Raw genomic sequence first — 21014 nt, forward strand, 5'->3', positions numbered from 1 at the left:
CTCGTTGCCTCAGCTGTTCCTTAGGGCTGACACGGCTGCCTGGTGTGGATGGTGCTGGACCCTGTGCTGGGCCCCCCGGTCTCTGCCGTTGCTGCTGCAGGCAGGAGATGGCAGAGCTGCCCTCTGAGCTCTTGGGTGAAGGCACTTTGGGATCAGGAGGTGCTGGGCAGAGGGTAGAGGAGACTGGTGGGTGCTGGATGTCTGCCTCAGTATTTGGAGAGGGTCTCCAAATAGACTTGCATGTGTGGGGAAGGAGCTGGTGTGAAGCTGTACTCTTCTTGCTGCTCCAGCAGTGAGATGTCTGGCTGCTCACTGCGGAGCCCAGCAGGAGCTTCTGTCCATCTGATTCCCATCCTAGACTGTCTCCAAAGATGTTGTAGTCCTGCCTGTTGGAAGCGGCACTGCACACTGCTGACAAGGCTGTGTCTGTGCTCTACATTCACCTCCAACCTGCCTCTTGCATCTCCCTGTGTAGTAATTATGCTCGGTGCCAAAGCTGACAGAGCAGTGCTGGGCCAATGTGGCTTCTTCAGGACTGTGGTGAGAAATACCACTTCCAGGCCAACAAAGCAGATCTCGGGATGCAGGCACAGCACAGCTCGTCCCCAGCCCCCTTTGGCATTGCGTCGTCTGCCCTTGGGAAGCTGGTGGAGAGCACAGCGTGAGGAGCAGCTGTCCAGCACCACCGGAGTCCACAAGCTCAGTTCTCGTCTCTGAGGTTGGGCTTCTGCGTGCAGGTGCTGGCAGAAACTGCTGGCCCTCCCTGGAGCCTGTCCCTGCCGTGCTGCTCTTTCCTTGTCTTTGCTGGGTAACGGGGCTGGAGCTGAGTAACCGATAGTCCCAGTTTGAAGTCATCCTGCAGAGCTGCCTGAGGGCTGTGTCCAGGACCACGGGGGTCAAGACTGAGCTGTCGTCCATGACCTTCCTGCTGCAACCTTGTTTCCTTGTGTCCTTTGGGGTGTGGGTGTGCCATGGAAAAGCAGAAGGGCCTGGCTTTAGGGAACTCCTGTCTTGTGCTTGATATTCATTCAGTGGCTCTGCCTTCCCAAGAGTGGCACAAGCAGTGCTGAACTCTCGCCTTGCTCCCAGCAGCTTTTGTAGCATCCTTATGGCTCTTCCAAGGAGTTGGAGCAGCCCTGGTGCTCATGGCAGTGGTTCCTGCAGCTCTGCTGAGCGGTGCTGAGCAGCCCAGGCAGCATGTCCAGGCTGCACAGGGTCGAGGTGCACCTTTTGGAGCCGATGGGCAGCTCTGTGTTTCCTGCTGCCGAGGGCTCGTCTCGGAGGAGCAGTGGCAGTCCCTCCCGCAGAGCTGCAGGCAGAGGGAGCGCTCTGTGAGCTCCTGGGGGCTCAGCTGGCTAGGGTGTCACCTCCCTGAGCTCCTGGGGCACAGTTTGGAGGTGTAGGGCTATGATGTATTGGGCTGTGCTACCTTTGTGTGCTGTTGTTTGCCTGTGTTTTCCCACTCACCCTGCCTGCTTTCCCCTGCATCAGCCTGTATTTGTAAAATGAAATAAATATTGACACGGACGAGATGCTATTCAATTTGTCCTGCTCACTGGGCTGCGGTGAGTTCCGACAGAGCACAGTGTAAAACATAAGCTCAGGATGTAATTTCTACTGTCAACATGATGTACAGTATGGCTGTGCCAAATACACACCGACAAACTGCAAAAGCTCTTATGGGGAGGGGCGGGGGGAGTTGTGCTGATAATTGGGAATCAGGGATGAGAAAGAGGAGCAGGAGAGAGGGCATCCCCCTGTGCCCAGGGCGGTGCGAGGGTTTGGTGTTCCCCGCTGGGCACCGCGGAGCCGGGCACGCTGCCGCAGGCACACGCGTGCTGAGCACCCGCAGCACGCACTGCTGCCTGCTCGGGATGCTGCGCTGCGGGCTGGCTCTGCCTGCAACAGCCGCAGCTCCTGCTGGTTATTTATGGCTCCGCTGCTCACGTGTGGCAGAGACAAGTGGTGCTTCCAGCTGTTGGTGAAAGATCTTTAATAACACCAGGAAATAAATGTGCTAGTCTTGGTTCTCATGCATGGGACCTTCTGTGGTGCTTTGCAGCTCTGGGGTACTTTGGATCCTGCTGCTGCAAGGGCACAAGCAGGACTTGGGGCTCTTAGGTCTGCTGCTCCTGGAAGAGGTCTATGATGTGACATCCAGAACACTGAGATGTGACACTGACCATAACTGTGGCCTGAGGCTGTGACAGAGGAGAAACAGGCTGAGAATTTATGGGTGGAGAGGAACCTAGTTTATGGCAATGAGTCTTGCTGCAGATGTGTCTCTGGGTCGGTGTTTCCAGGTGGCTCTGCATACCAAGGGCTGGAGCTCACAGTAGGATGCGTAGAAGGGTTTTGCAGTCTGGGACCTGAGTGTCTTGGAGGTGCATCAAGGCAGAACAGGTTGCACTGCCCGCATTGCTGCAAACAGCTCAGCTGAGGGTAGCCAAACTTCGGACACGTGAGACAGCCACCAGCAAACCACATTAGTTCAGGCATAGCAGTGACATGAGAAATCTTTTCAACGTAAAAAGCAGCATAATGGCCGAGATGCTAAACACAAGGTTGTGGTTCCCACAGCAACGGCAGCCCAGCCCATGCGTGCTCAGCGGGGTCTCCTCTCCCGGCAGTGCTGCTCTGCCGAGTGCTCCGATGCAACAGGGCTGAGCAAGTTGCCTTGGGAACTGTGGGCAGCGCGTCCGCAGCCGGGAGCAGCTCTGCTGGAGCTCTGCTCGCCCACTGCCGCGTCTCTCGCCCTCGCCTCAGCTTACCTTCCTTGCTTTACTGTGTGCATTTAAATTATTGCTTTTACTGGTTTATTGATACTGTTTAGGATTTAGCTACTTCCATTTAAACACTGTAACTCTGGCAAGGCTGAAAGAAAAGGCACGGTGCCTGTTTCTGAATTTGCGGCAGTGCCATCCCCGCAGGCCTGCAGGGCTGGCTCCAGTATGTGGTTTGAGGTGTCGGGTCATGGAGGAAACGGGCAGTTTGCAGCTGCCGCTCAGGTGTGAAATGGAGTGACAAGGGGAATAAGGATGGGTCGTGCTCCTGACGGAGCCCCTGCGGCTGCCGGCTGTGTGCCCTGGGCACTGTGCTGCATTCTGCCAGCCCTCACGTGCTGATGCTTCTTGTGGTGCCCAGATCAGCACCATTGGGCTGGCTTTATTTCAGCCTCCCTGTGTGTTCAGAGGTCTTCAGTGGCTGCAGAACTGCTCTCTGGCAGTGGCTTTGCCACCTTGCCAGGCTTCTGGCAGGGCTTTATAAACCAGCGTGGAGTAGCCTGGATGTCAGGGAGAGGGTGTCAGGGTAGGTGGAGTGGGAGGCTTCAGCAGCTGGTGATGATCTCTCCTGGGGCTCTGCTTTCTGTAGGAGTCCTTGAGAACATGAGCAAATGGCCTCCTGCCAGCAGCAGACCTCACTCCTCTTGGCAAGCTGGGCAGTGTGGTGAGGTGCCCTCGACAGAGGGTTTTCTCGGTCTCAGAGTCTCATCAGGTACAGATGTACATAGTGATGAGAGCTCTGCAGCTCCTGCCCTCCCTTCCAGGGTCCCTGTGCTGGCAGGGTCTGTGGGGCTGTGCTGTGGGGAAACTGAGGCAGGGTGGGAGATGCTGACCAAGGCTGCGGGGACAGCACGGGGGGCATGGAGCCCTGCGCTCACATGAGCACTGACACCTTGGCCTTTTCCAGGCTCCTGGGGATGCTGCCAGCTGCCCTGCACCTCCCTGTGTGACCCAGCAGAGGATGGAAGTGATCAGCATCAGCTGGGCAGAGGACCCTTCGCCGGGTGCTGGGATGTCACGTCCCTGAAGGTGGGAGTTACAAATGGGCTTGTGAACGGCGTGTGCGGCACAGGGGCCTGTGCTGCTGGACCCCTCACTCAGTAGTCCAGGGCCATCGCAGGACAGGGAGACGTTGGCCACAGCAGCTCCTCCTGTGAAATCTTACATGTAAAACTTGCCTTCACTGCCCGTGGATGACGGTTGCGGCTGCCCGTGCCCCGCACGCCGCTGTGGAGCTCCTTGTGCGGGGTGGGCCGCAGGCTGTGCGTGACCCCGCTCCCCAGCAAGACCGGCAGCCAAGCACGGAGCCGTGCAGCTCTGTCCTTGGGGACAAATGCCAGCTACCAGACTCTTCTCTGGAGACCCAGGAGCAGCCTGCGAGGCACCAGCGCTGACTGCTCTTGTGCTAGCAGCGGCCAGTTCAGGACACCTGTTGTTACAGATGTGACTCCAGCCTGCTGGAACAGGAGCACTTCAGCTGCAGAACACGGCATGCAGCAGGGATGGGGATGCTCTGCGTGGACCGATGAGCCCCAAGGTGCTTGTGTGGACTTCCCTCCTCCTCTTCCTTAAAGGATGCTAGTCGCCTGTCCAAAACCTCCTGCCCATGCAGCCTCCTAGAGTGCAATGGCGAAGGGTCTGCAGGGCTTCTCATGGACCATGCTGCTGCTGCTCTGTGCCATCCAGGAGCTGGGGACCTGGGCCATGCACACTGCTGTGGAGGACCCTGGCCTGGGGCAGCCGGCAGACCCTGCGCTGCTGGCTGGTGGGCGAGTGAAGCGTGGCTGGGTTTGGAATCAGTTCTTTGTGGTGGAGGAGTACACGGGCACGGAGCCACTGTATGTGGGGAAGGTAAGGAAACCCGATGTCTCCATGGGGCAGAGCAGGAAGGCTGCTCCTGGGAGCCTGGTTTGAGAATGCTCTGTGGACTGGGATGGCAGGAGCTGGTCCCTGCTTGGGGGGTGATGAGGTTAATGTGCTCCCAGAGACTCTGGGGCAGGAGCACACCAAAATTCACATGGATGTTCCTGCAGTTGTGTGCTAGGTTCCCGTGGTGTTTGGGGTGGGTGCAGTGTTGCAGGGCCTGTGGGAAAGATTCAGCCCCAGTTGTGTGGGAGGACTTGCTGGGCTGGAGCAGATATGCAGACTGGGCTGGGTCAACAGGGCAGCCATGTGCTCGTGCTGGTCCCTGCCGTGTCTCAGGAGCTGAAGTGCTGCTGTAGCACCAAGGGCCTTCCTGCCCCACAGTTGCTGCCATAGGTGCAGCCCTGAAGAAGGTCCATCCCTGGTCCTGTCGCCCTGTCTGCATAGGGGTAATGTGCTGGGGTTTGTTTCGTTGCCCTTCCGTGTGGCTCCCTCCTAGTCCTGGAAGGACTCTGCTCTGTTGGACCTGCAGCAGCTGTTTCCCAGCTGATTGTCTCTGCAGACTGGGACTGCCAGAGGAGATGTCCTGCTCTAGCTGTGGCATGGAAATCCTGCTGGTTTGTGGCCAGAGCGAGGATTTTGCAGGATGTGTGTATCTCAGGCTGGCTTGCACAGTGTGGTGTGGAAGGTGCTTGATGTGGGTGTGCAGGGCATGGAGGGACCCTGGAGGCCAACGCTGGTGGTGGTTTTCTTAGGGCTTGCCAGGAGCTGTGTCCATCAGGCCGGTGCTGTGGGCAGCCCTGGGTGCTGGTGTGAGCCGCGCTGTGTCACCTGCTGCTCCCAGGGCTGGGTCTTTGCTGAGCTTTGCATGGGCAGCAGCACCCACGAACTTCCAGGGAGAAGCTCTGGGAGGTTTTGGGCTTATTGAAACCAGAGTGTCGTGTTCTGCTGTGGGAAGGTGTGATAGTGGTCACAGGAGCATGTTGGTGCTCCTCGTGCTGGAAAGGCCCTGATCTCCCTCCAGCAAGGAGATGGTTATTCATGTTGTCCTGGCTTTTACCATCACTTGCGCACCCCATGGAGAGAAATGCTGGCAAAAGATTACAGTGCCTTGGTGGGCAGGACTGGGTCTGTCCTTGGGAACCTGCTCCTTCTCTGGTTTGTGGCCTCCTGGGCTGTGGACAGGCTGGACATGGACCTCTGCTCCCTCCACTCCTGGTGTCCTGAGGCTGAAGGAGCATTTTATCTTGAGGCTGCTGGGCTTTGTCGTTCTCTGGGAGCTATGGAGAAGCTGCCCTGTGGCTCCCAGGTGTCGGGAGCATGTGATTTGCATGCTGATGAAGGCGTGCTGGCTGTTGGGGCCAGCCCCAGCTGCCCCTGGGAGCCTGGGCTCTCCCCAGGGAAACTGCCCCAGGGCTCTTGCAGGGCTGTCTGAGGGCCTCAGCTGTCTGGTCAGGAGTCTGGAGAAGGCTGCAAAATGGGCTTCTTGGCCAGGGTCCAGCTGGGATTTCAGTGGTGATTTGTGTCCGTTTCAGCAGACGATCCGAGCCGCGCTCCTCCGCTCGGTGCATTTACACGTAATTCACGGCTCCCTGGGGGATCAGCTGGAGGCATCGGGCTGTGTCAGACCTCAGAGGCAGCCTTGCAACCACCTCCTCTCCAAAACAAGCCCAGGAACCTACAACTAACTCATTTCACAGCCCCCTCCCACATCCTTTGCTGCATCACCCACCCCACTCACTTAAACCGCCTGTGCTGGAAACCGTTCCATGTCAGTATTGCTCCCCGGGACTGGGAGAGGTTGGGGTGACCCCTGGGGTGGCAGCATGCCAGCCCCTGGGTTTGGGAGCCCCTTTGCACAGGGAGCTCGTGGCCACCTCTGCTGTGGCCAGGACTTGTCCTCCCTGGAAGCCTCTTGCACACCTCCGTGTGCTTTCGAAGGGCCAGTACCACTTCCATAAAATCTGGGTTCTCTAGCTAATCCTTCTTCTGAACTGTAATTTCCCCTGAGGCTGCTGTCAGTTTGATGTGGATTTCTTTGGGTTTTTTAAATAGAATTATGGGGTCAGCACTAGTTACAAACTTCTGCATGTGGACAGATCTATTTTAGATAGAGGAGAGGATTAAAGGGAAAAAAGCAGATTTAATTAAGTTGCTAATATTTAAAGAAAATTGATGAACTTGGGCTTTATGAGTTGAAGCAAACAGAGTGTGCCTTTATTACGGGCTAGTTTTTATTTGATTTTCTTTCTTTTCTAGCCCCAGAGTCATTTTTTATTTGTGTATCTGTGCTTTCTGTTTAATTGCTTTTAATAAGGAATGTGCACCTCTGTTCACATTTAATTTTGATTTAATTATTAGTAAGTAATTAATGTCTTCCTAAAATTCCTGGTTTGTAGCCTTTTAGGACAAGGAAACTATTTTCCTGTTTAATAAACTGAAGAGATGAGCTGTTTGTCCCCCTTCCAGCTGGGCCTGGCTGCTGTGGACACTGGCCCATGGCTGGGGGAGCAGAGCGTGGCCAGGGGTTCCATCTGCTTGGGGGGCAGCTCGGGGAGAGCTGCTGTGGGTCCTGGGGGTCCCGCTGGACCGTGCTGCTCCATGTGCTGCGACGAGCAGGGGGAGCATCCCTGGGCCTGGGGCAGCCCCCCTGGGGGGCTGTGGTCTGTGATCCAGCCCTCCCCCATTAGTTGTTGTTTAGTCAAGCAGCACAGATTTAGCTCTTTTAATCTTCCCTTGTAAATCAATCTCTACAGCCCCTTGAGCCCAGGCTCCGTTTTTCTTCCTGGCGTTCCAGTTTGCGGGGATGCTGGTGTCTGCTCCCAGCAGTCAGTGATGAGCAAATATGTAAAGAGGATGTGCTGAGAGCTCAGTGTGGTTCTGGGAAGAGGTTCTGGGGGGTTTATATCTGGCCTAATTATTAATCACGAGCCTGGTGTTCAGCAGAAAAATGCAGTTTTCTGTTACCTGCGCTGTACAGACCTGGTGCACCTTTTTCTTTCTGAAAAGCTTCACCTCTGGCAGGGTAGTAGTGAACGTTAGGGAGAGGATTACAGCTGGAGGGGCAGCAAGCTCTCCAGCAGCCAGGGGAGGGCTGGGGGACACAGGGACAGGGTGGGACGCTGTGCAGACCAGGGCCCAGCATCCCCACGGGCGCTTCCTGAGGGCTCTATGACCGAGCTGCCTTCCCGGGCAAGCCAACAACATGAGCAGTGATATGTGAGCGTTGCGTAAAATGCAGTGAATTGTCTAATGCGTGGGCCCCACACTCATGAAATAAATATATAAACTGTATCTAACAAGACAAATATAATGAAGGCATCATAAAAAAGAGGCAGCTCTGGTATAAATTCTTGCTGGTGGAGCTGTATGTCTGAAAGGTGGATTATAGAACTGCAGTTTGGAAGATTGAATGGCCCATAAACATTTTCATATTTCGTTAGCCGATTAATGGACGGCTTTTTTCTCTTTTTTTGGAGGGGGGCGCGACTTTGCTGATTCTAAGCAGAAATTGTAGGAAGCAAATGAAAGCAGATGATGAAATCTTTCCGGGGGCCTGTCCCATTATGGATTGTCCCAATTAATGCCTGTGCTGCTCTCTGTCAAGATGCATTCTGCCTGTCCAGTTACTGTTAATAGATTTCTCATAAGTGGCTGAATTCTAAAAACCTCATAACTCAGTTTAATGCCACCAATAAAATTATCTCTGGACGTCTGGCCTGGATTCCAGTCAGCTCCTGGTCTGTGGGGAGCTGCTGTTTACCCTTTCTTTTCCTAATTTCAAACACTGTCTTAATTAGAAAATGAAGCAGGGATTGGCTACAGAAGCATCTTCCCCAGGGTCTGTTTTTCATCCTGAACACAGGCCCAATTTGCCACGTTCTCCAGCAGGTTTGCTGTGGAGGGTGCGGTGGCTGGAGCAGAGCTGGTGGGTGCGGGTGGGCAGGTCTGGGGGGACAGCTGCTACAGGTAACTCCACATTCGCCCTGTGTGCCTGCGGCGATCCGCGCTAGTGGGGTCCTGGGTCCTTGCTCACGGAGAAGCCTCTTTTTCTGGAGCACTGTTAACTTGTCCTTCCGTTTTCCAGCATCTCCTGACCCTGCAGTGGTGGGGTTTGTCCCTTGGTTTGCAGTGTGGGGGAGTGCTGGCAGGATTTGTGATCTGCCAAGTGTATGGTGGCGTAGGCAGGACTGAAGCTCCAGTTTTTTGGGCCTTCCTCCATGCACAGGTGTTGCTTGGTGCTCTGTGCTGCTCTCCAGTCCAGCGGTAGCAGAGGGGGCAGACGGGCACCGCGCAGGGCCGGGGGCTCCACACCTGTGTGGTCTCTGCCGTGGGGGCCACAGTCTGCTCCCACCTTCTCCCTCTTTCCCTGGCAGATCCACTCGGACTCGGATGAGGGGGACGGCTCCATCAAGTACACTATCTCCGGGGAGGGCGCGGGGACTATCTTCCTCATCGATGAGATCACAGGTGACATCCATGCGACCGAGCGCCTGGACCGGGAGCAGAAAACCTTCTACACGCTGCGAGCTCAGGCCCGTGACCGGCAGACGGACCAGCTGCTGGAGCCCGAGTCGGAGTTCATCATCAAGGTGCAGGACATCAATGACAGCGAGCCGCGCTTCCTGGAGGGGCCCTACATCGGCAGCGTGGCTGAGCTGTCCCCCGTCGGTAGGTCTTCTGGGTGGGAGGAGGTGGGCTGGGAAACCTGCACGCCTCTCCTGTCGAACCTTGAGCCTGCTGTACCCTGCAAATCCCAGGGATTCCAGCTGAGACCAGAGCTAGGAAGCCAAAACGGTAAAAATAAATAAGGTGGCTTAAGGAAAACAAGTGAATAAATCCTCTGAGCTGATTGCCAGTCTGTGGCTGAGCGCTCAGTCTCAGCCCTAAGCCGTGCCCTGGAGACGGGTCGTGGCGGTGCCAGCTGCCCGCTGTGCACTTACCCTGGTTTTGCTCAGCTCCCCCAGCTCCCAAATGCCGGGGCAGGCGGGGGGACAGGCTGAACCCTTGCATGCCGAGGGGCTCATGGCTGCCCGTGGTTCGGGTTAGCCTAGGTGGGGTTTTTCCCTGGCTGCCAGTGCCTCCAGCCATCCTCTGTCTGCTGCTGTGCTGCTCTCTGGAGCAGCCACCCCTTGTGTGTCCCTGTGCAGCCCCGCCAAGCCCCTCTCACTGGGCTGCTGGGTTTCCTCCGAGGTGCCAGCTATTGTTGACTGAGATTGGCGAATTCGTGTAGCTTGTGACAGAAGTGTGGCTTCCCCGTGTTACTGTTAGCGTGCCAGTTCCTTGCCACCAACCATCTTTGAAGTCCTTTGGTGGTCAGCCTTGCTGAAGTGCTGAGGGCCAGGCTGGGGTGAGTGAGTGCCACCAGGCTTCGTGAGTACCCCCTGAGATGGCAGAGGGAGGCAGAGCTTCACGCTCACCTGAGCGTCAGGAGGGCCACAGGATGTTGATGCATGAGCCGCAGCGTTGCTGCCCATGCTCCCTGGTTGGGAGCAGCAGCTCCAGTCCCGGGAGAGTGACCGGCTCCCGGAATATCACAACCTCCCTGTGCACATCGGGCTCTTCTCCCCAGTGACCAGCCAGAGCGCATAGCAGGCTGTGCGTGCCGGCATGCACTGCGGGCAGGGAACTATAAATCACTGTTCTCCAAAGGCTGCATCAAGGTATGGGATCAATGACAGGGCAGGTCCCCAACACTGTCAGCACAGGGGAGAGTGCCAGTGCAAGAGCTGCGAGGGGGAGCAGCCCTGGGCAGTGGGGCTGAGCCGCACAAGAGACTTGGCAGGTTGGACAAAATGCCGGCTCCTGCTGTGCTTGTGCAGGAGGGTCTGGCTGAAGAGACGTCCTGGCAGTGGAGTGCAGGGAATGGTCCTGGGGTCTGTGCTGCCCTAGGACAGAGCCCTGGCTCTCCATGGTCAATGTACAGCGAGACTGGCGCATGGCCTCCTGCAGGTACTGATGTGCAGGAATTGCCCACAGCAGAGGAGATGCTGCTGCCTGGATTTCTGTTGACGTATGGAGAACAAGGTCTCCTAAGGCATCCCAAGCTCTCCTTCCTCTGCCATTTACCTGCACAAATCCTTTCCTGAGTCGGAGAGTTGACCCCTTGAACGAGAGCCATGTGCTCCTGGCGAAATGAAAGACAGCATGTGGGCAGCAAAGCAGGAGGCATCCTGTTCCCAAAGGGAAGAAAGAAATTAAATTAATCTGGTTTGCTTGAACAACATTTAAAAAGGAAGGAATTCTCAACTCTGAGTATTAGACAAGGATCCCAGTTCTTTGAAAATCACTAACAATTATGGAGCTGCCTGATCAGACTGATGTGAACAAGGCATATCAAAGGAGACAGTTTCTATGCGAAATTGGAGATCAGAGGGAGAAAGAAACACGGTTTCACAACATGAAAGGAGGCGATTCCTGCAAATTAAAATACTCAGAAGTTAAAAGTGAAGAGGAGTGTTGTGAACGGTGTAGGCTGTGCTTCCAAGCTGCATGCTCAGAGACGGGCGCTGGAGCCAGGAGCCTGTCGTGCTCACCGGAGCGTTGGAGCTCCTCTGCACCAGCCTGGCCCTGGAGATGGCCCAGCTGAGGGGCCGGGAGAGCTTCACATGGCATCTTCCGTCAGTGCTGCACAGGGCGCAGGGCTGGGGGTGCCCGCATGCTGCTGGGTCGCCAGCTCCCTCACGGTTCTGCCTCAGTGTCCTGGTGCTTTGCCCAGAAACAGGTGGCACAAAGGACAGGGTGGGCACATCACATGAAAGCATAAACAAGCCTGAGAAGCAGCTTTCTCCCCAGCCCTCCGGGCTTCAGCAGCTGCTCGGCTCCTCCACTGTGGGCCTGATGTGGACACAGAGGGAGATGGGGTCAGTCATGGACCTGGGTGTGAAGTTCAGCTCCAACTGCTGTAGGAAGGGCTGAGGAAGCAGGATTGGGATGCTGTGTGGGCCAGGAAGGTAAAGTTCAGGACTTTCTTATGGAAAATACCCTGCCAGGCCTGTTTGTGTGGGAGTGCTCCTTCTGTGGCATCAAGGCCTGGTGCTGCTGTGATCATCGCTTTTTTGGTGGTTGGTATTGGTAGCGATGTTCACTGTCTCTGAGTGGGATGGATCATCTCCCCTAGACCTGAGGGGTGAGTGGGGAGCATGCCTGGCCTTCCTGAGTGTGGGTGGAGGTGACCCCCATGCTGGCCAGGGAGGAGCTGGGAGGCTGGGCAGTTTGGGGAGAGCTTGGGTTGGCCACTAATACATCGAGATCAAGGTCAGAGCCTGGGACCTGCTGGTGAACCTACCTGTTCTCTGCTCCATTTGAGTGCAGGTGTTTTCCTGGATCACCATGGTTCCTGGTTCAGCTGTGCTTTGCTGGGGAAGGGCTGGGATGGGGCTGCCCCAGGGCCACTCTGCAGCTTGGAGCTCATTTACAGGTAGCTTTTCATTCCCTGGCTCCGTTGCTCCAACAGCCTTTGCTCTGTGGCCCAGCCTGAAAAGTGCAGATGATCCCTTCGTCCTCTCTTGTTCTTGCCTTCACAGACCTCCCCGGGGTTTGTGCTGGGGGCTGCCCAACTGGGTGGTTTTTCTTCTCACTCATGGCAGCTGCAGCTCCCCATTCCCCGCCAAGAGCATCATCCCAGCTCCCAGAGGTGGGTACCTTCCTGGGGCGTAGAGAGGAATAAAACAAATACAGTCAGATCTGCTCTGTGACAGCAGGAGTGGATCAAAGGACATTATTTGCATAATGAAGGAGTACTAATTGAGAGGGAAAGTCATTTGATTTCTTAGTGTCTAAGAGGGAATAACAAATGAGAGAACTGCACAAACTCACCGAGTGGCTGGCAGTGCTCTCAGCACACCTGCCCCTGGCTCTGCGCCGGGCCAGGGCACCACGCTGCAGTACATTCGGCACACATGCTGCTGGAGGCTGTGAGACCAGGTCAGGGTGGACTAAAGGCCTCTTTGTTCCAGGATCTTGTCTTCACAGTGGCCAAAGCTGATGCTTGTGGAGGAGGAGGGACAGCACACACAGCATGTGTGATGCTTTTCTTAATATTCTCCCTGTCAGCAACTGGTTTTGCTTGGGGATTTCTTCAGCTGTGGGTGATTTCCATGAGTTTAGTCAGCTTCGCTGTCTGTCTTCCATTAACTCATCCAGGCTCACTGTAAACCTCTGCAAAGGGAAAGGAAAAGGGGTTGCTGTTGCTGTCTGACAGATCAAAAATGGCAGATGCAAGATGATCAGGAAGGTAAAGCCAGAACTGGGATTTGCAAGGGGCAGAGGTGGTGCCTGGAGCTGCCCGCAGCCCGTGGATCCAGGCTGAGCATGATGTGCCCTGCCCCTGGATAAGTCAATGTGTTCTACATACAGAGCATGGGCTGAAACTGAGCTTCTGCACTGGAGAACGCACATCCAGATGGGAGCTGACCCAGCAGTTACCTGGGCTCCCTTGGCATGGCAGGACCAGCTGCAAGAGCAGGTTTCAAATAACGTATCTCTAGAAACCTCATCTGGCCTGGGGCTGCTGGGCCATCAGGAAGAGAGAGTGCAGCTGCTGGGCAGCATTTTGCAGACAGCAGCACGTGGAGCCATGGAATGGATGCTGCTGTTGGGGTGCGGGGGAGGCAGGTCTGAGTGGGTGCTGGCAGGAGGGGGCAGAGGGCTCAGCCTGGCAGAGTGAGCAGGGCTGGTCCTGCCCCAGGACTGGCAGCAGTCGCTGCAGGCAATGCCCCGGGTCCCCTGGGCTGAGAGCAGCAGGGGCTGGTGCTGCTCCCTGGGAGAATTTTGCTGACTGCCCAGTGCCCGTGGGCTGGCCCAGGAGCTGGCTGTCTGCAGGACCGGCTGAGCTGCGCCCTGCCACAGCCCCGCCGCTGCCCTGCCACCTCGGGAAAGAACTGCGGGCAAAGAGCTTGCAGGCTGCTCTGTGCCGCACCTGGGAACCCCAGTGCCGGCTGCTCCAAAATCCTGAGCTGAGCAGAGCCCAGTACCAAAGGAAGAGACCTGCGGCTGCAGGAGGAGGTTGGATGGGACCCAGCCAACTGCCAGGGAACTGCAGGAGCTTCACCTTGTAGCAGGAGATGCTAAAATTAGCTGTGTTTTGGGCTCCCTTCCTGAGCTCCCTCGGGTCTGCTTACCAGCTGTCTGCCGCACACACGCATGAGCTCAAATCCAGTGCACACTGCCTCCTGCAAGGCGACTCGTTGGTTTTGCAGAGCAGGTGTTGCAGCCCAGAGCTCGTTTCTGGACTGTCTGGGGAGCATGCAGAGCCTGGAGTGAGAGACATGCTAGGAAAAGTGCATCCATTCCTCAGAACATCACTCTTCCCGTGGTGCATTTTAGTCTCCTTATTTCTCTGTGTAACACAAAGTCCAGATAAAAGATGATATGGCTGTACAGACTGAAACTTGGGGTCAAGCTCTGAGTCCAGCACAAAGCTGGCTGAATGCAGAAGTGATTATTGTGAGGAGAAATTGTTTAATCTCCACACTGGAAGCAGAGAAAAACACTTTGTTTAACATGCAACCAGAACACTTGAAGGCAGTCTGATCTGTTTTTTTCCTTGATAGAAAGTGCTCAAAACACTTGTGTGCAGCTGGCAGCTGCGGGGGCTGCCCTGCCTGCTGGTCTGCAGTGAGGCTGCCCCTTCCCCTTCCTCGCTGCATTCTTGCTCATGGTGCAAGCTCTGATCCCACTGCCCCACACATCTGAGCATCCGCTGCACTCTTGTCCAGTCTGCATGTGCTGAGCTCTGCAGGGAACCTGGGTCCCCTTAATTTAATGCTTTGGTTTGTTCCCCAAGACTCTGTATCTTCCTGCTTGGTGCCAGGGGTTGGGGTGCCTTGCACAATGGGTTTCTCTGGCCAGACACCCCAAAGGATGTTTCCATGGTTGTATATTTGAGCAATGCCACCACAGCCATGTTAGGTCCCTTGGGCTTGGCCTGTGGGGTGGGAGGGCTCTGCAGTGAATCTCCTCTGAGTCAGATTTGCCTTCCTACCAAGTCATGATGTTCCTGAGATTGCAAGCCATTCACTTTTGCTCCAGTGATTTTTAAGCTTCTCAGGTTTATTTTCTTCCCTGATGTCCTGCCTGCTTGTTCCTGGGGTGCATCAGCCATTACATGTATTGTGGGAAGATGAAAGCTGTAAACTGCATTGTTTATAAAATCTCAGCTGCACCGCATCCTCTCAGCAACCAGGTTGCTGAGATGAAGTGCTGTGCGCTGGCATCAGCCCAGGGCCCGTGGCTTTGCATGACAAAGCGCTGCTCTCAGGGTCCTTTGTGTTCTGCAGGGCTGAAGGGACCGTGTGCTGCCCTGGAGCTCGTCAGAGCTGCACAGCAAGGTACTCTGAAGGTGGGCAGAGCTGTCCCTGGGCACAGTGTGAGCCGAAGGTGGGGGCTGAGCCCCAGAGCTGCTCTGGAGAGCGGCTGCAGGCTCCTGCCTGCACCAGGGAGGGGCGAAGGCTGCCATGTGGAGGGGCAGTCGGATTTAGCAAATGTTGGCTTTCCCTGCTGTTTATCTCTCTGCAGGCCTGGAGCCCAGCCGTCATCCGTCCCTGGGGAAGTGACGGGTCCTGTTGGCTTGCTTGTGGATTCAGTGTGGACCCTCTTTGTTCTTGGATGTGTTTGGAGTTTGCCTGTCAACATCTGTTTTAGCTAAATGTGTCTGGAGTGAGTGGCATAGTAAGTGCTCTGGAGCCATTGACCCTCTGTCTGCAGGCGGGTGGCACCTCCTGAATCGCTCTAACTGGCCCCAGAGGCCCTGGGTGCCGTGGTGACGATGCTGGGTCAGGTCTGCGTTAGTGTTTCAAAGGTGCTCAGCAGAGCCCTGTCTGTCCGAGCTGGGGCTGTGCCATGGCGGCCAGGCCAGCCCCGAGCACAGCTCTGCTGTGCAGGCTGGTCCACGGCGGGATGGGGCTGCGGGCAAAGGGCCCCGGGATCCCAGTGACCCCGGGGCATCGCCTGGTGCTGGCAGCCCCACTCTGCTGCTGATCCCGGATCCCTGCTGGGATTAATCTCCCTGGCGTGCAGAGTCCAGGGCTGGTTGGTCCCTGGCAGGTGTCCAGGCCCGCTCGGGCGGGAGCAGCCCCGGCAGGGCTGATACAGCCATGGGGAGGCTGCTGGCTGGGGCTGCGTTCCCCACGGCGCAGGGTCAGCCGGGCACTCTGCGGCCCCAGAGCAGCTGTGGGGAGGGTTGATCTGGGAGTCAGGGTTTGATCTGCTGTGCCAGATTAGACCTTTACAGCAAGCAAGAGATGGACTCTGACTCATTAATTTTTATGTAAAATGTTTGGTTTCCTCTAGTTCTGTGGGGTGAGCTGGCTGGGGATGAACTGAGGTCTTTATCTCTTTTTCATATGTCTAATTATCTCTCTGGATATGAGTTCAGGCTTCCTGGTTATGGGAGGTGGGTTATACAGTACATGATGGATGTTTAGATTTTATTTATTCTATTTTTTACTGCTAAGGCACATGCCAGAAAACTAAATAAAAGTCGTATATGCTGTACTTGCTGGGAGGAGTGCTGTGCTTGTAGAACAGGGACTAATACCCAGAGCAGGGTAGGAGCCAGTGTTCCTGGGCTTGTCTCTGCAGGAAGGAGGGGATCAGGTTAAACTGGAATTCAAGATTGAAAGAGAGTAGGAGGGAAGGATGGAAAAGGGATAAGAGAGGGTTAAGAAAGGATACTGGAAAGCTGGACTCCTAGATTCCTGATATCTTATAGGTGACCTTGAGCAGGCTGCATTGCATCTTCACAGACTGGGAGTCCAGACACAAAGTGAGGTTAATGTTCCCCACCTGTCTGTTGTTGCTCTGCTGCCAGTGAGATGCTCTGAGGGCAGCTGCAGGGGGACAGAGCCCTCATCACCTTCAGGGCTGCTGGCTTCAGCCGAGGGGCAGAACGCCCGATCCTGCTGCCTCTCAGCGAAGGTGCCTTGCTGCCGCGTTCCCGTGCACAGGTTATGCCTGTGGTGGTGATGATGCCGAAGGTGCAGATGCTGCTGTGACACTGGACATGGACTTGGCTGGTTGCTGCCAGGCTGGGCACAGGAGAGCCCAACCTGTTGCCAGGGGCAGGTGCTGCTTTTTGTGTTCTCTGGCTTGGGCACCTCCAGCATCCCTAACAGGGTGTCTCTGCTGCAGCTGGGAAAGGGGTGCTGAGAGACCCCAGGGCCATGGACTTTCCCTTCTCTGACCCCTTCTCAGCTTTCTGGTCAGAGCTTCCCAAGGGAACGGGCCAGGCTGCCTGGGGGGTGTGCAGGTGCTGGTGTGGGGTGATCTGCCGTGGTCACACCTGGTGAAAGTTCTGTGATGGCAGAGGGGGAGGCGGCAGGCGACAGTTATTTCTTACACAGTTGTTGGCGAGGCAGAGAGCTAGTGTTGCTGTGGTGTAATCTGGACATGCCTGGCAGGGATGCACCATAACTTCACTGGAGACAGCAAAGCATAAATAAGTCGACTTGAACTAGCTTGTTGCTGAAGACTGATGAGGGGGATTCTCATGTTATCAGCAGAGCAACAGCTCTGAGAAGATGCCAGAGAGAATGAAAAGCAACTATGGTAACTGCTCATTTTCTCCAGTGAACACCCTTTGCAGGAGATCAGAAGCGAACTGGCCTAGGGTAAGCTAGTGCATCCCAGCTGCTTGCAGCAGCGTTGCTGTCTCCTCCGTCTTGTCTGCCTGGCTTGTCTGCAAGCTGTGAGCTTGTGGTCTCCTGACAGGGGAAGAGGAAGGCATGAAGGACTGCAGCTTCTCATCCTCCACCTGGGTGGTTCCAACTCCATTTCTGCCCACTGTGATGTGAGAACAGAGGCTGCTCCTGATTTGGGGGGTGTGTGTACTTCTGGTGTTTGAGAATGTAACGGGTCTAGACTCAGATGCTGATAGCTAGTAGTAAGCCTGGTTCTGTTATTCTATCCAAGACCAGCCTGCGAGATTGTCTTTGCAGCAGATGTATGGATGGATGGACTGTGGAACAGAAGGGTTTCTGGACTGGAGTGTGGTACCTCTGGTCCTCAGCTGGTGGCACAGCAGCCCTGAGAGCTGCGTGAGGCAGAGCAGAGCTGCTGGGCGCAGCAGGGTCAGCTGTGAAATGCCCCTTCCTGGCCCCTGCAGTTCAGGCTGGTCTTGTGCCCTGGAGTCATCTCTGAAGTGAAATCCACCTTCTAAGTGCAATCATTGCTGGGGGATCTTGTCTGTTATAAATCACTGGCTTCTCTGCCAGCCTTGTCAGCTCTTGGCCTTGGCAGTACCTTGCAGCAGGGAGTTCCCAGTTGGTTTGATTTTTCCTATGAGCAGCTCAGGGCTCTTCTGCCCATCCTGCATCTCATCCCACCAGAGAGCAGACTGGTGCAGTGCTTGATCTCCAGGGCAGGGATGCTTGAGCCTGGTGCTACAGACAGAACTGGGTGGCCTGTCCTCACAGGTCTGCAGTCACAGCATCTCCTTTCTCAGAGGTGTTTGTAGGTAGGATTAGGCTTTCCCTCCTTCCTCTCTTCTGTTGTTTCTGTAGATCCCAGCCCCTTTGCTTCTGGCCCCATTCTCATGTCCTGGGTCCTGCTTTTGTCAAATTGAACATGATGTCAAATTATAGCCATCACAGGGACAGCTGGAGTCAAGCACCCAGTTTAATGAGGCAGCGTTGAAAATCAATAACTTAATTGCAGACATTTGATGGACTTTTATCCAATTTATAGTCCTCCTGCCCTGCTACGTGTAGAGCATGAGGACGTGGTGCTGTGTCTGGCTCTGGGCAAGCAAAAGCCTTTCCTCTCCCATGACCGTTGTCCCTTTGCCGGTCTGTCTGCGGCAGAGCTCTGGTCCTGCAGGGTGGGTCAGGCCCTGCCTGGGAGGTCACAGTGGTGCTCAGTGACAGGAAGGGGCAGCTGTGGTGACAACATCTTGTCCTCAGCTCCTTCTCAGATGGTTCTGGGGGAAAAGCTCCCAGCTATTCATAGCAGTGGTCTCCTGGAGACCGGGTCCTGCCTGGACAGCAGCCCCATGGTGGCACAAGGTCTGGTCCCTCCTGCTGCTCTGTGGGGCCACAGGGGCATTTTCAGCAGGGTCTGGAGTCCTGGTGCTCAGGCCTTTTGGGGAGGCGATGCTGCATTTGCACCCAGCTGTTCCCATTTCCATCAGCACGTGTGGGTGATCAGTGCTGGCCCCTGCTCTCCTGTTCTGCCAGCCCCAGGCCCTGAGCTTTGCTTTGCTCTTCTCGCCTCCTCCCTGACTTTTTATTTTCCTCCTTGTCGCTGCTGCAGGCACCTCTGTGATGCAGGTGATGGCATCCGATGCTGATGACCCCACGTATGGGAGCAGTGCCCGGGTAGTCTACAGCGTGCTGGAGGGCGAGCAGCATTTCACTGTGGACAGTAAAACAGGTGAGCAGCACCCGGCTGGGCTGGGGTGTCGGGGACCAGACCGTGGCTGCGTGTCCGGCATCTCCCTGGTGCACGGCTGTGTGCAGCAGGCCTGCGCCTCTGTGCTGGCACCAGCGCAGGAACAGCCGTGCCGCGGGCGGTGTCGGGTGCTGGGAGGGAGCTTGGCAGCTCTGCAGGCTGCTGCCCAGCTCATGGCAGTGCTTGCAGTGAGAGCCACAGCTGCTGGCCCAGCGCACCCTGCCCAGTGCAGGCGTTCACCCACGGGCACATCAGATCTCGGTGTGAAAGGTTTAAGTACTACCAGAGGGGCCTTACCAAAGGCTGCATTGTTATCACCAGGGCTTTGATTAAAGGTAACGCTTTAAACTAAGGATCGGTTTATAAATGTTCTATTAATATTTAATGAAAGAACAGTAGAAGCTCATCCATTCCTTAATAACTTATAATAGAGCTTGTTGTAAAATGCCTCTGTAATAAATCCCTAGCAGATGATGCTGTGACATACTGGCTAGAGTAGACCATAACCGGGAGATGTTTGGGTATATATTCTCCTTGCCTCCCAGGAGTGTGACTCTCATTACCCGTAATGGGAGCTGTGCAAGCTTTCTGAGGAGGGAAGACACTCAAATGCTAATAAGAGGTATTTAAGGCACAAAGCATGCAGTAAAGTACCCACAGTTTAATGAAAAATTGTCGAAGGACAAGCAGGCTGGATAGCTGCAGCTCCTGGGCAAGCTGGACAGCAAAGTCCCCTCCCACCCTATTGCTGAACCGCAGTGACAGGCGCCGAGATCAACCCCTGGACTGAAGTGCCGAGTGTCTGTCAGGCTGACCTGTCCCTGTGCTAAGAGTTATTTTCTAAGGCTGTTTATATGTAAGTCAGAGTGAAATTTGTTTGGAGGCTCTGGAGTAAGGAGAATGTAAAGAAGGTGAGTGTGCCTGACCTCTGCACCTCTGTGAAGCCGTGCACTTCCCGAAAACCAGTGCAGCGCGTGGGCCAGCCAGTCCCAGCCCTGTCCGTGCCACCAGCCCTGGCTGCCACTGCGGAAAGCTCAAATGTGCGTAGCTCTTAAGCACACCTGACAGCAGAGCTGGGGCACAGGTGGAAATGCCTTTGTCTGGATAGAGGCTGGTGCAGGGGGGAGAGTGCACGAGAGCAGCTTCACCCACTCCTGGCCCAGAGGCTGCTGCAGCCGAGCTTGCATCTCCTCCAGATTTGCTTTGTTTTATTGTGGAGCGGGGAGGCGATAGACAAACAATGGCCTAAACACAGAAAATTCAGGTGCCTGTGAAATCCTGTTAATCTGAGACAGATTTGTGTGTGTGTGTGAGCCCGGCTGCTAGAATGAAGAGGGACCTCTGGGAGCAAAACACACAAGCCAGGACGTGCAGAGGCTCAGCTTCCTACAACAACATTAATGCTCTGTATTAAGGCATAAACTAAAATGTGCCCTGTGGGACTGTGGTGAGAATTAATGTCACTCTGGGAATCCAAGCTTCTTGATTCCTTGACTTTTTGTGTCTTAATTCTCAAGCTGGTGGTTTCATACACTGTGGGGGTTGATTTACTACTGTTCTACTTGCTTGTGATTCATAAAAGCAAAACTGCTGACAGTCTGCAGAAGAGTCCTGGGCCCCTCTTGAGCGTGTCTGTTTCCAGAATATCTGACTGCTGCGGCAGGTGCTGGGCCTGACTCTGCGGACGTCTGAGCTGCAAATGGCCTCTCGGAGCCGCAGGGACGCGGTGTGCAGCAATCGGTGGTGCCATGCGCTGTGCGCCCTGCTGGCAGCTCCGGCCTGCACGGACACGCTGCTGGGACAGCAGGGACAGGATGGATGGTGCTGAGGGGGGACATCGCTTCATCGTGTCCCTTTGGTTCTGGCCAGGAGACAGCACATCCGCCCAAGCAAACCCCATCCTGCTCCCATGCTGCAGCTGAACAGAGTTCTAGTGCTCCGCTTGGGAACCCTGGCCTGACAGCCCTGGGTGGCCCAGCT

At 55.5% G+C, this 21014-nt stretch overlaps 1 protein-coding gene across 2 annotated transcripts in view; it reads left to right on the forward strand.

Moving 5' to 3' along the window:
- The window catches only part of CDH22 (cadherin 22), a 73780-nt gene that overhangs the window by 16979 nt on the left and 35787 nt on the right, over positions 1–21014 (forward strand). For both annotated transcript variants that reach the window (XM_065849628.2, XM_065849627.2), the window contains exons 2-4: positions 3691–4634; positions 9023–9317; positions 18897–19016. In XM_065849628.2, coding sequence (XP_065705700.1) covers positions 4410–4634; positions 9023–9317; positions 18897–19016 — 640 coding nt within the window. In that variant the 5' untranslated portion in view covers positions 3691–4409. The remainder of the gene's footprint in view (positions 1–3690; positions 4635–9022; positions 9318–18896; positions 19017–21014) is intronic.

This window comes from Patagioenas fasciata, chromosome 16, assembly GCF_037038585.1.
Source record: "Patagioenas fasciata isolate bPatFas1 chromosome 16, bPatFas1.hap1, whole genome shotgun sequence".
Classification (NCBI taxonomy): Eukaryota; Metazoa; Chordata; class Aves; order Columbiformes; family Columbidae; genus Patagioenas; species Patagioenas fasciata.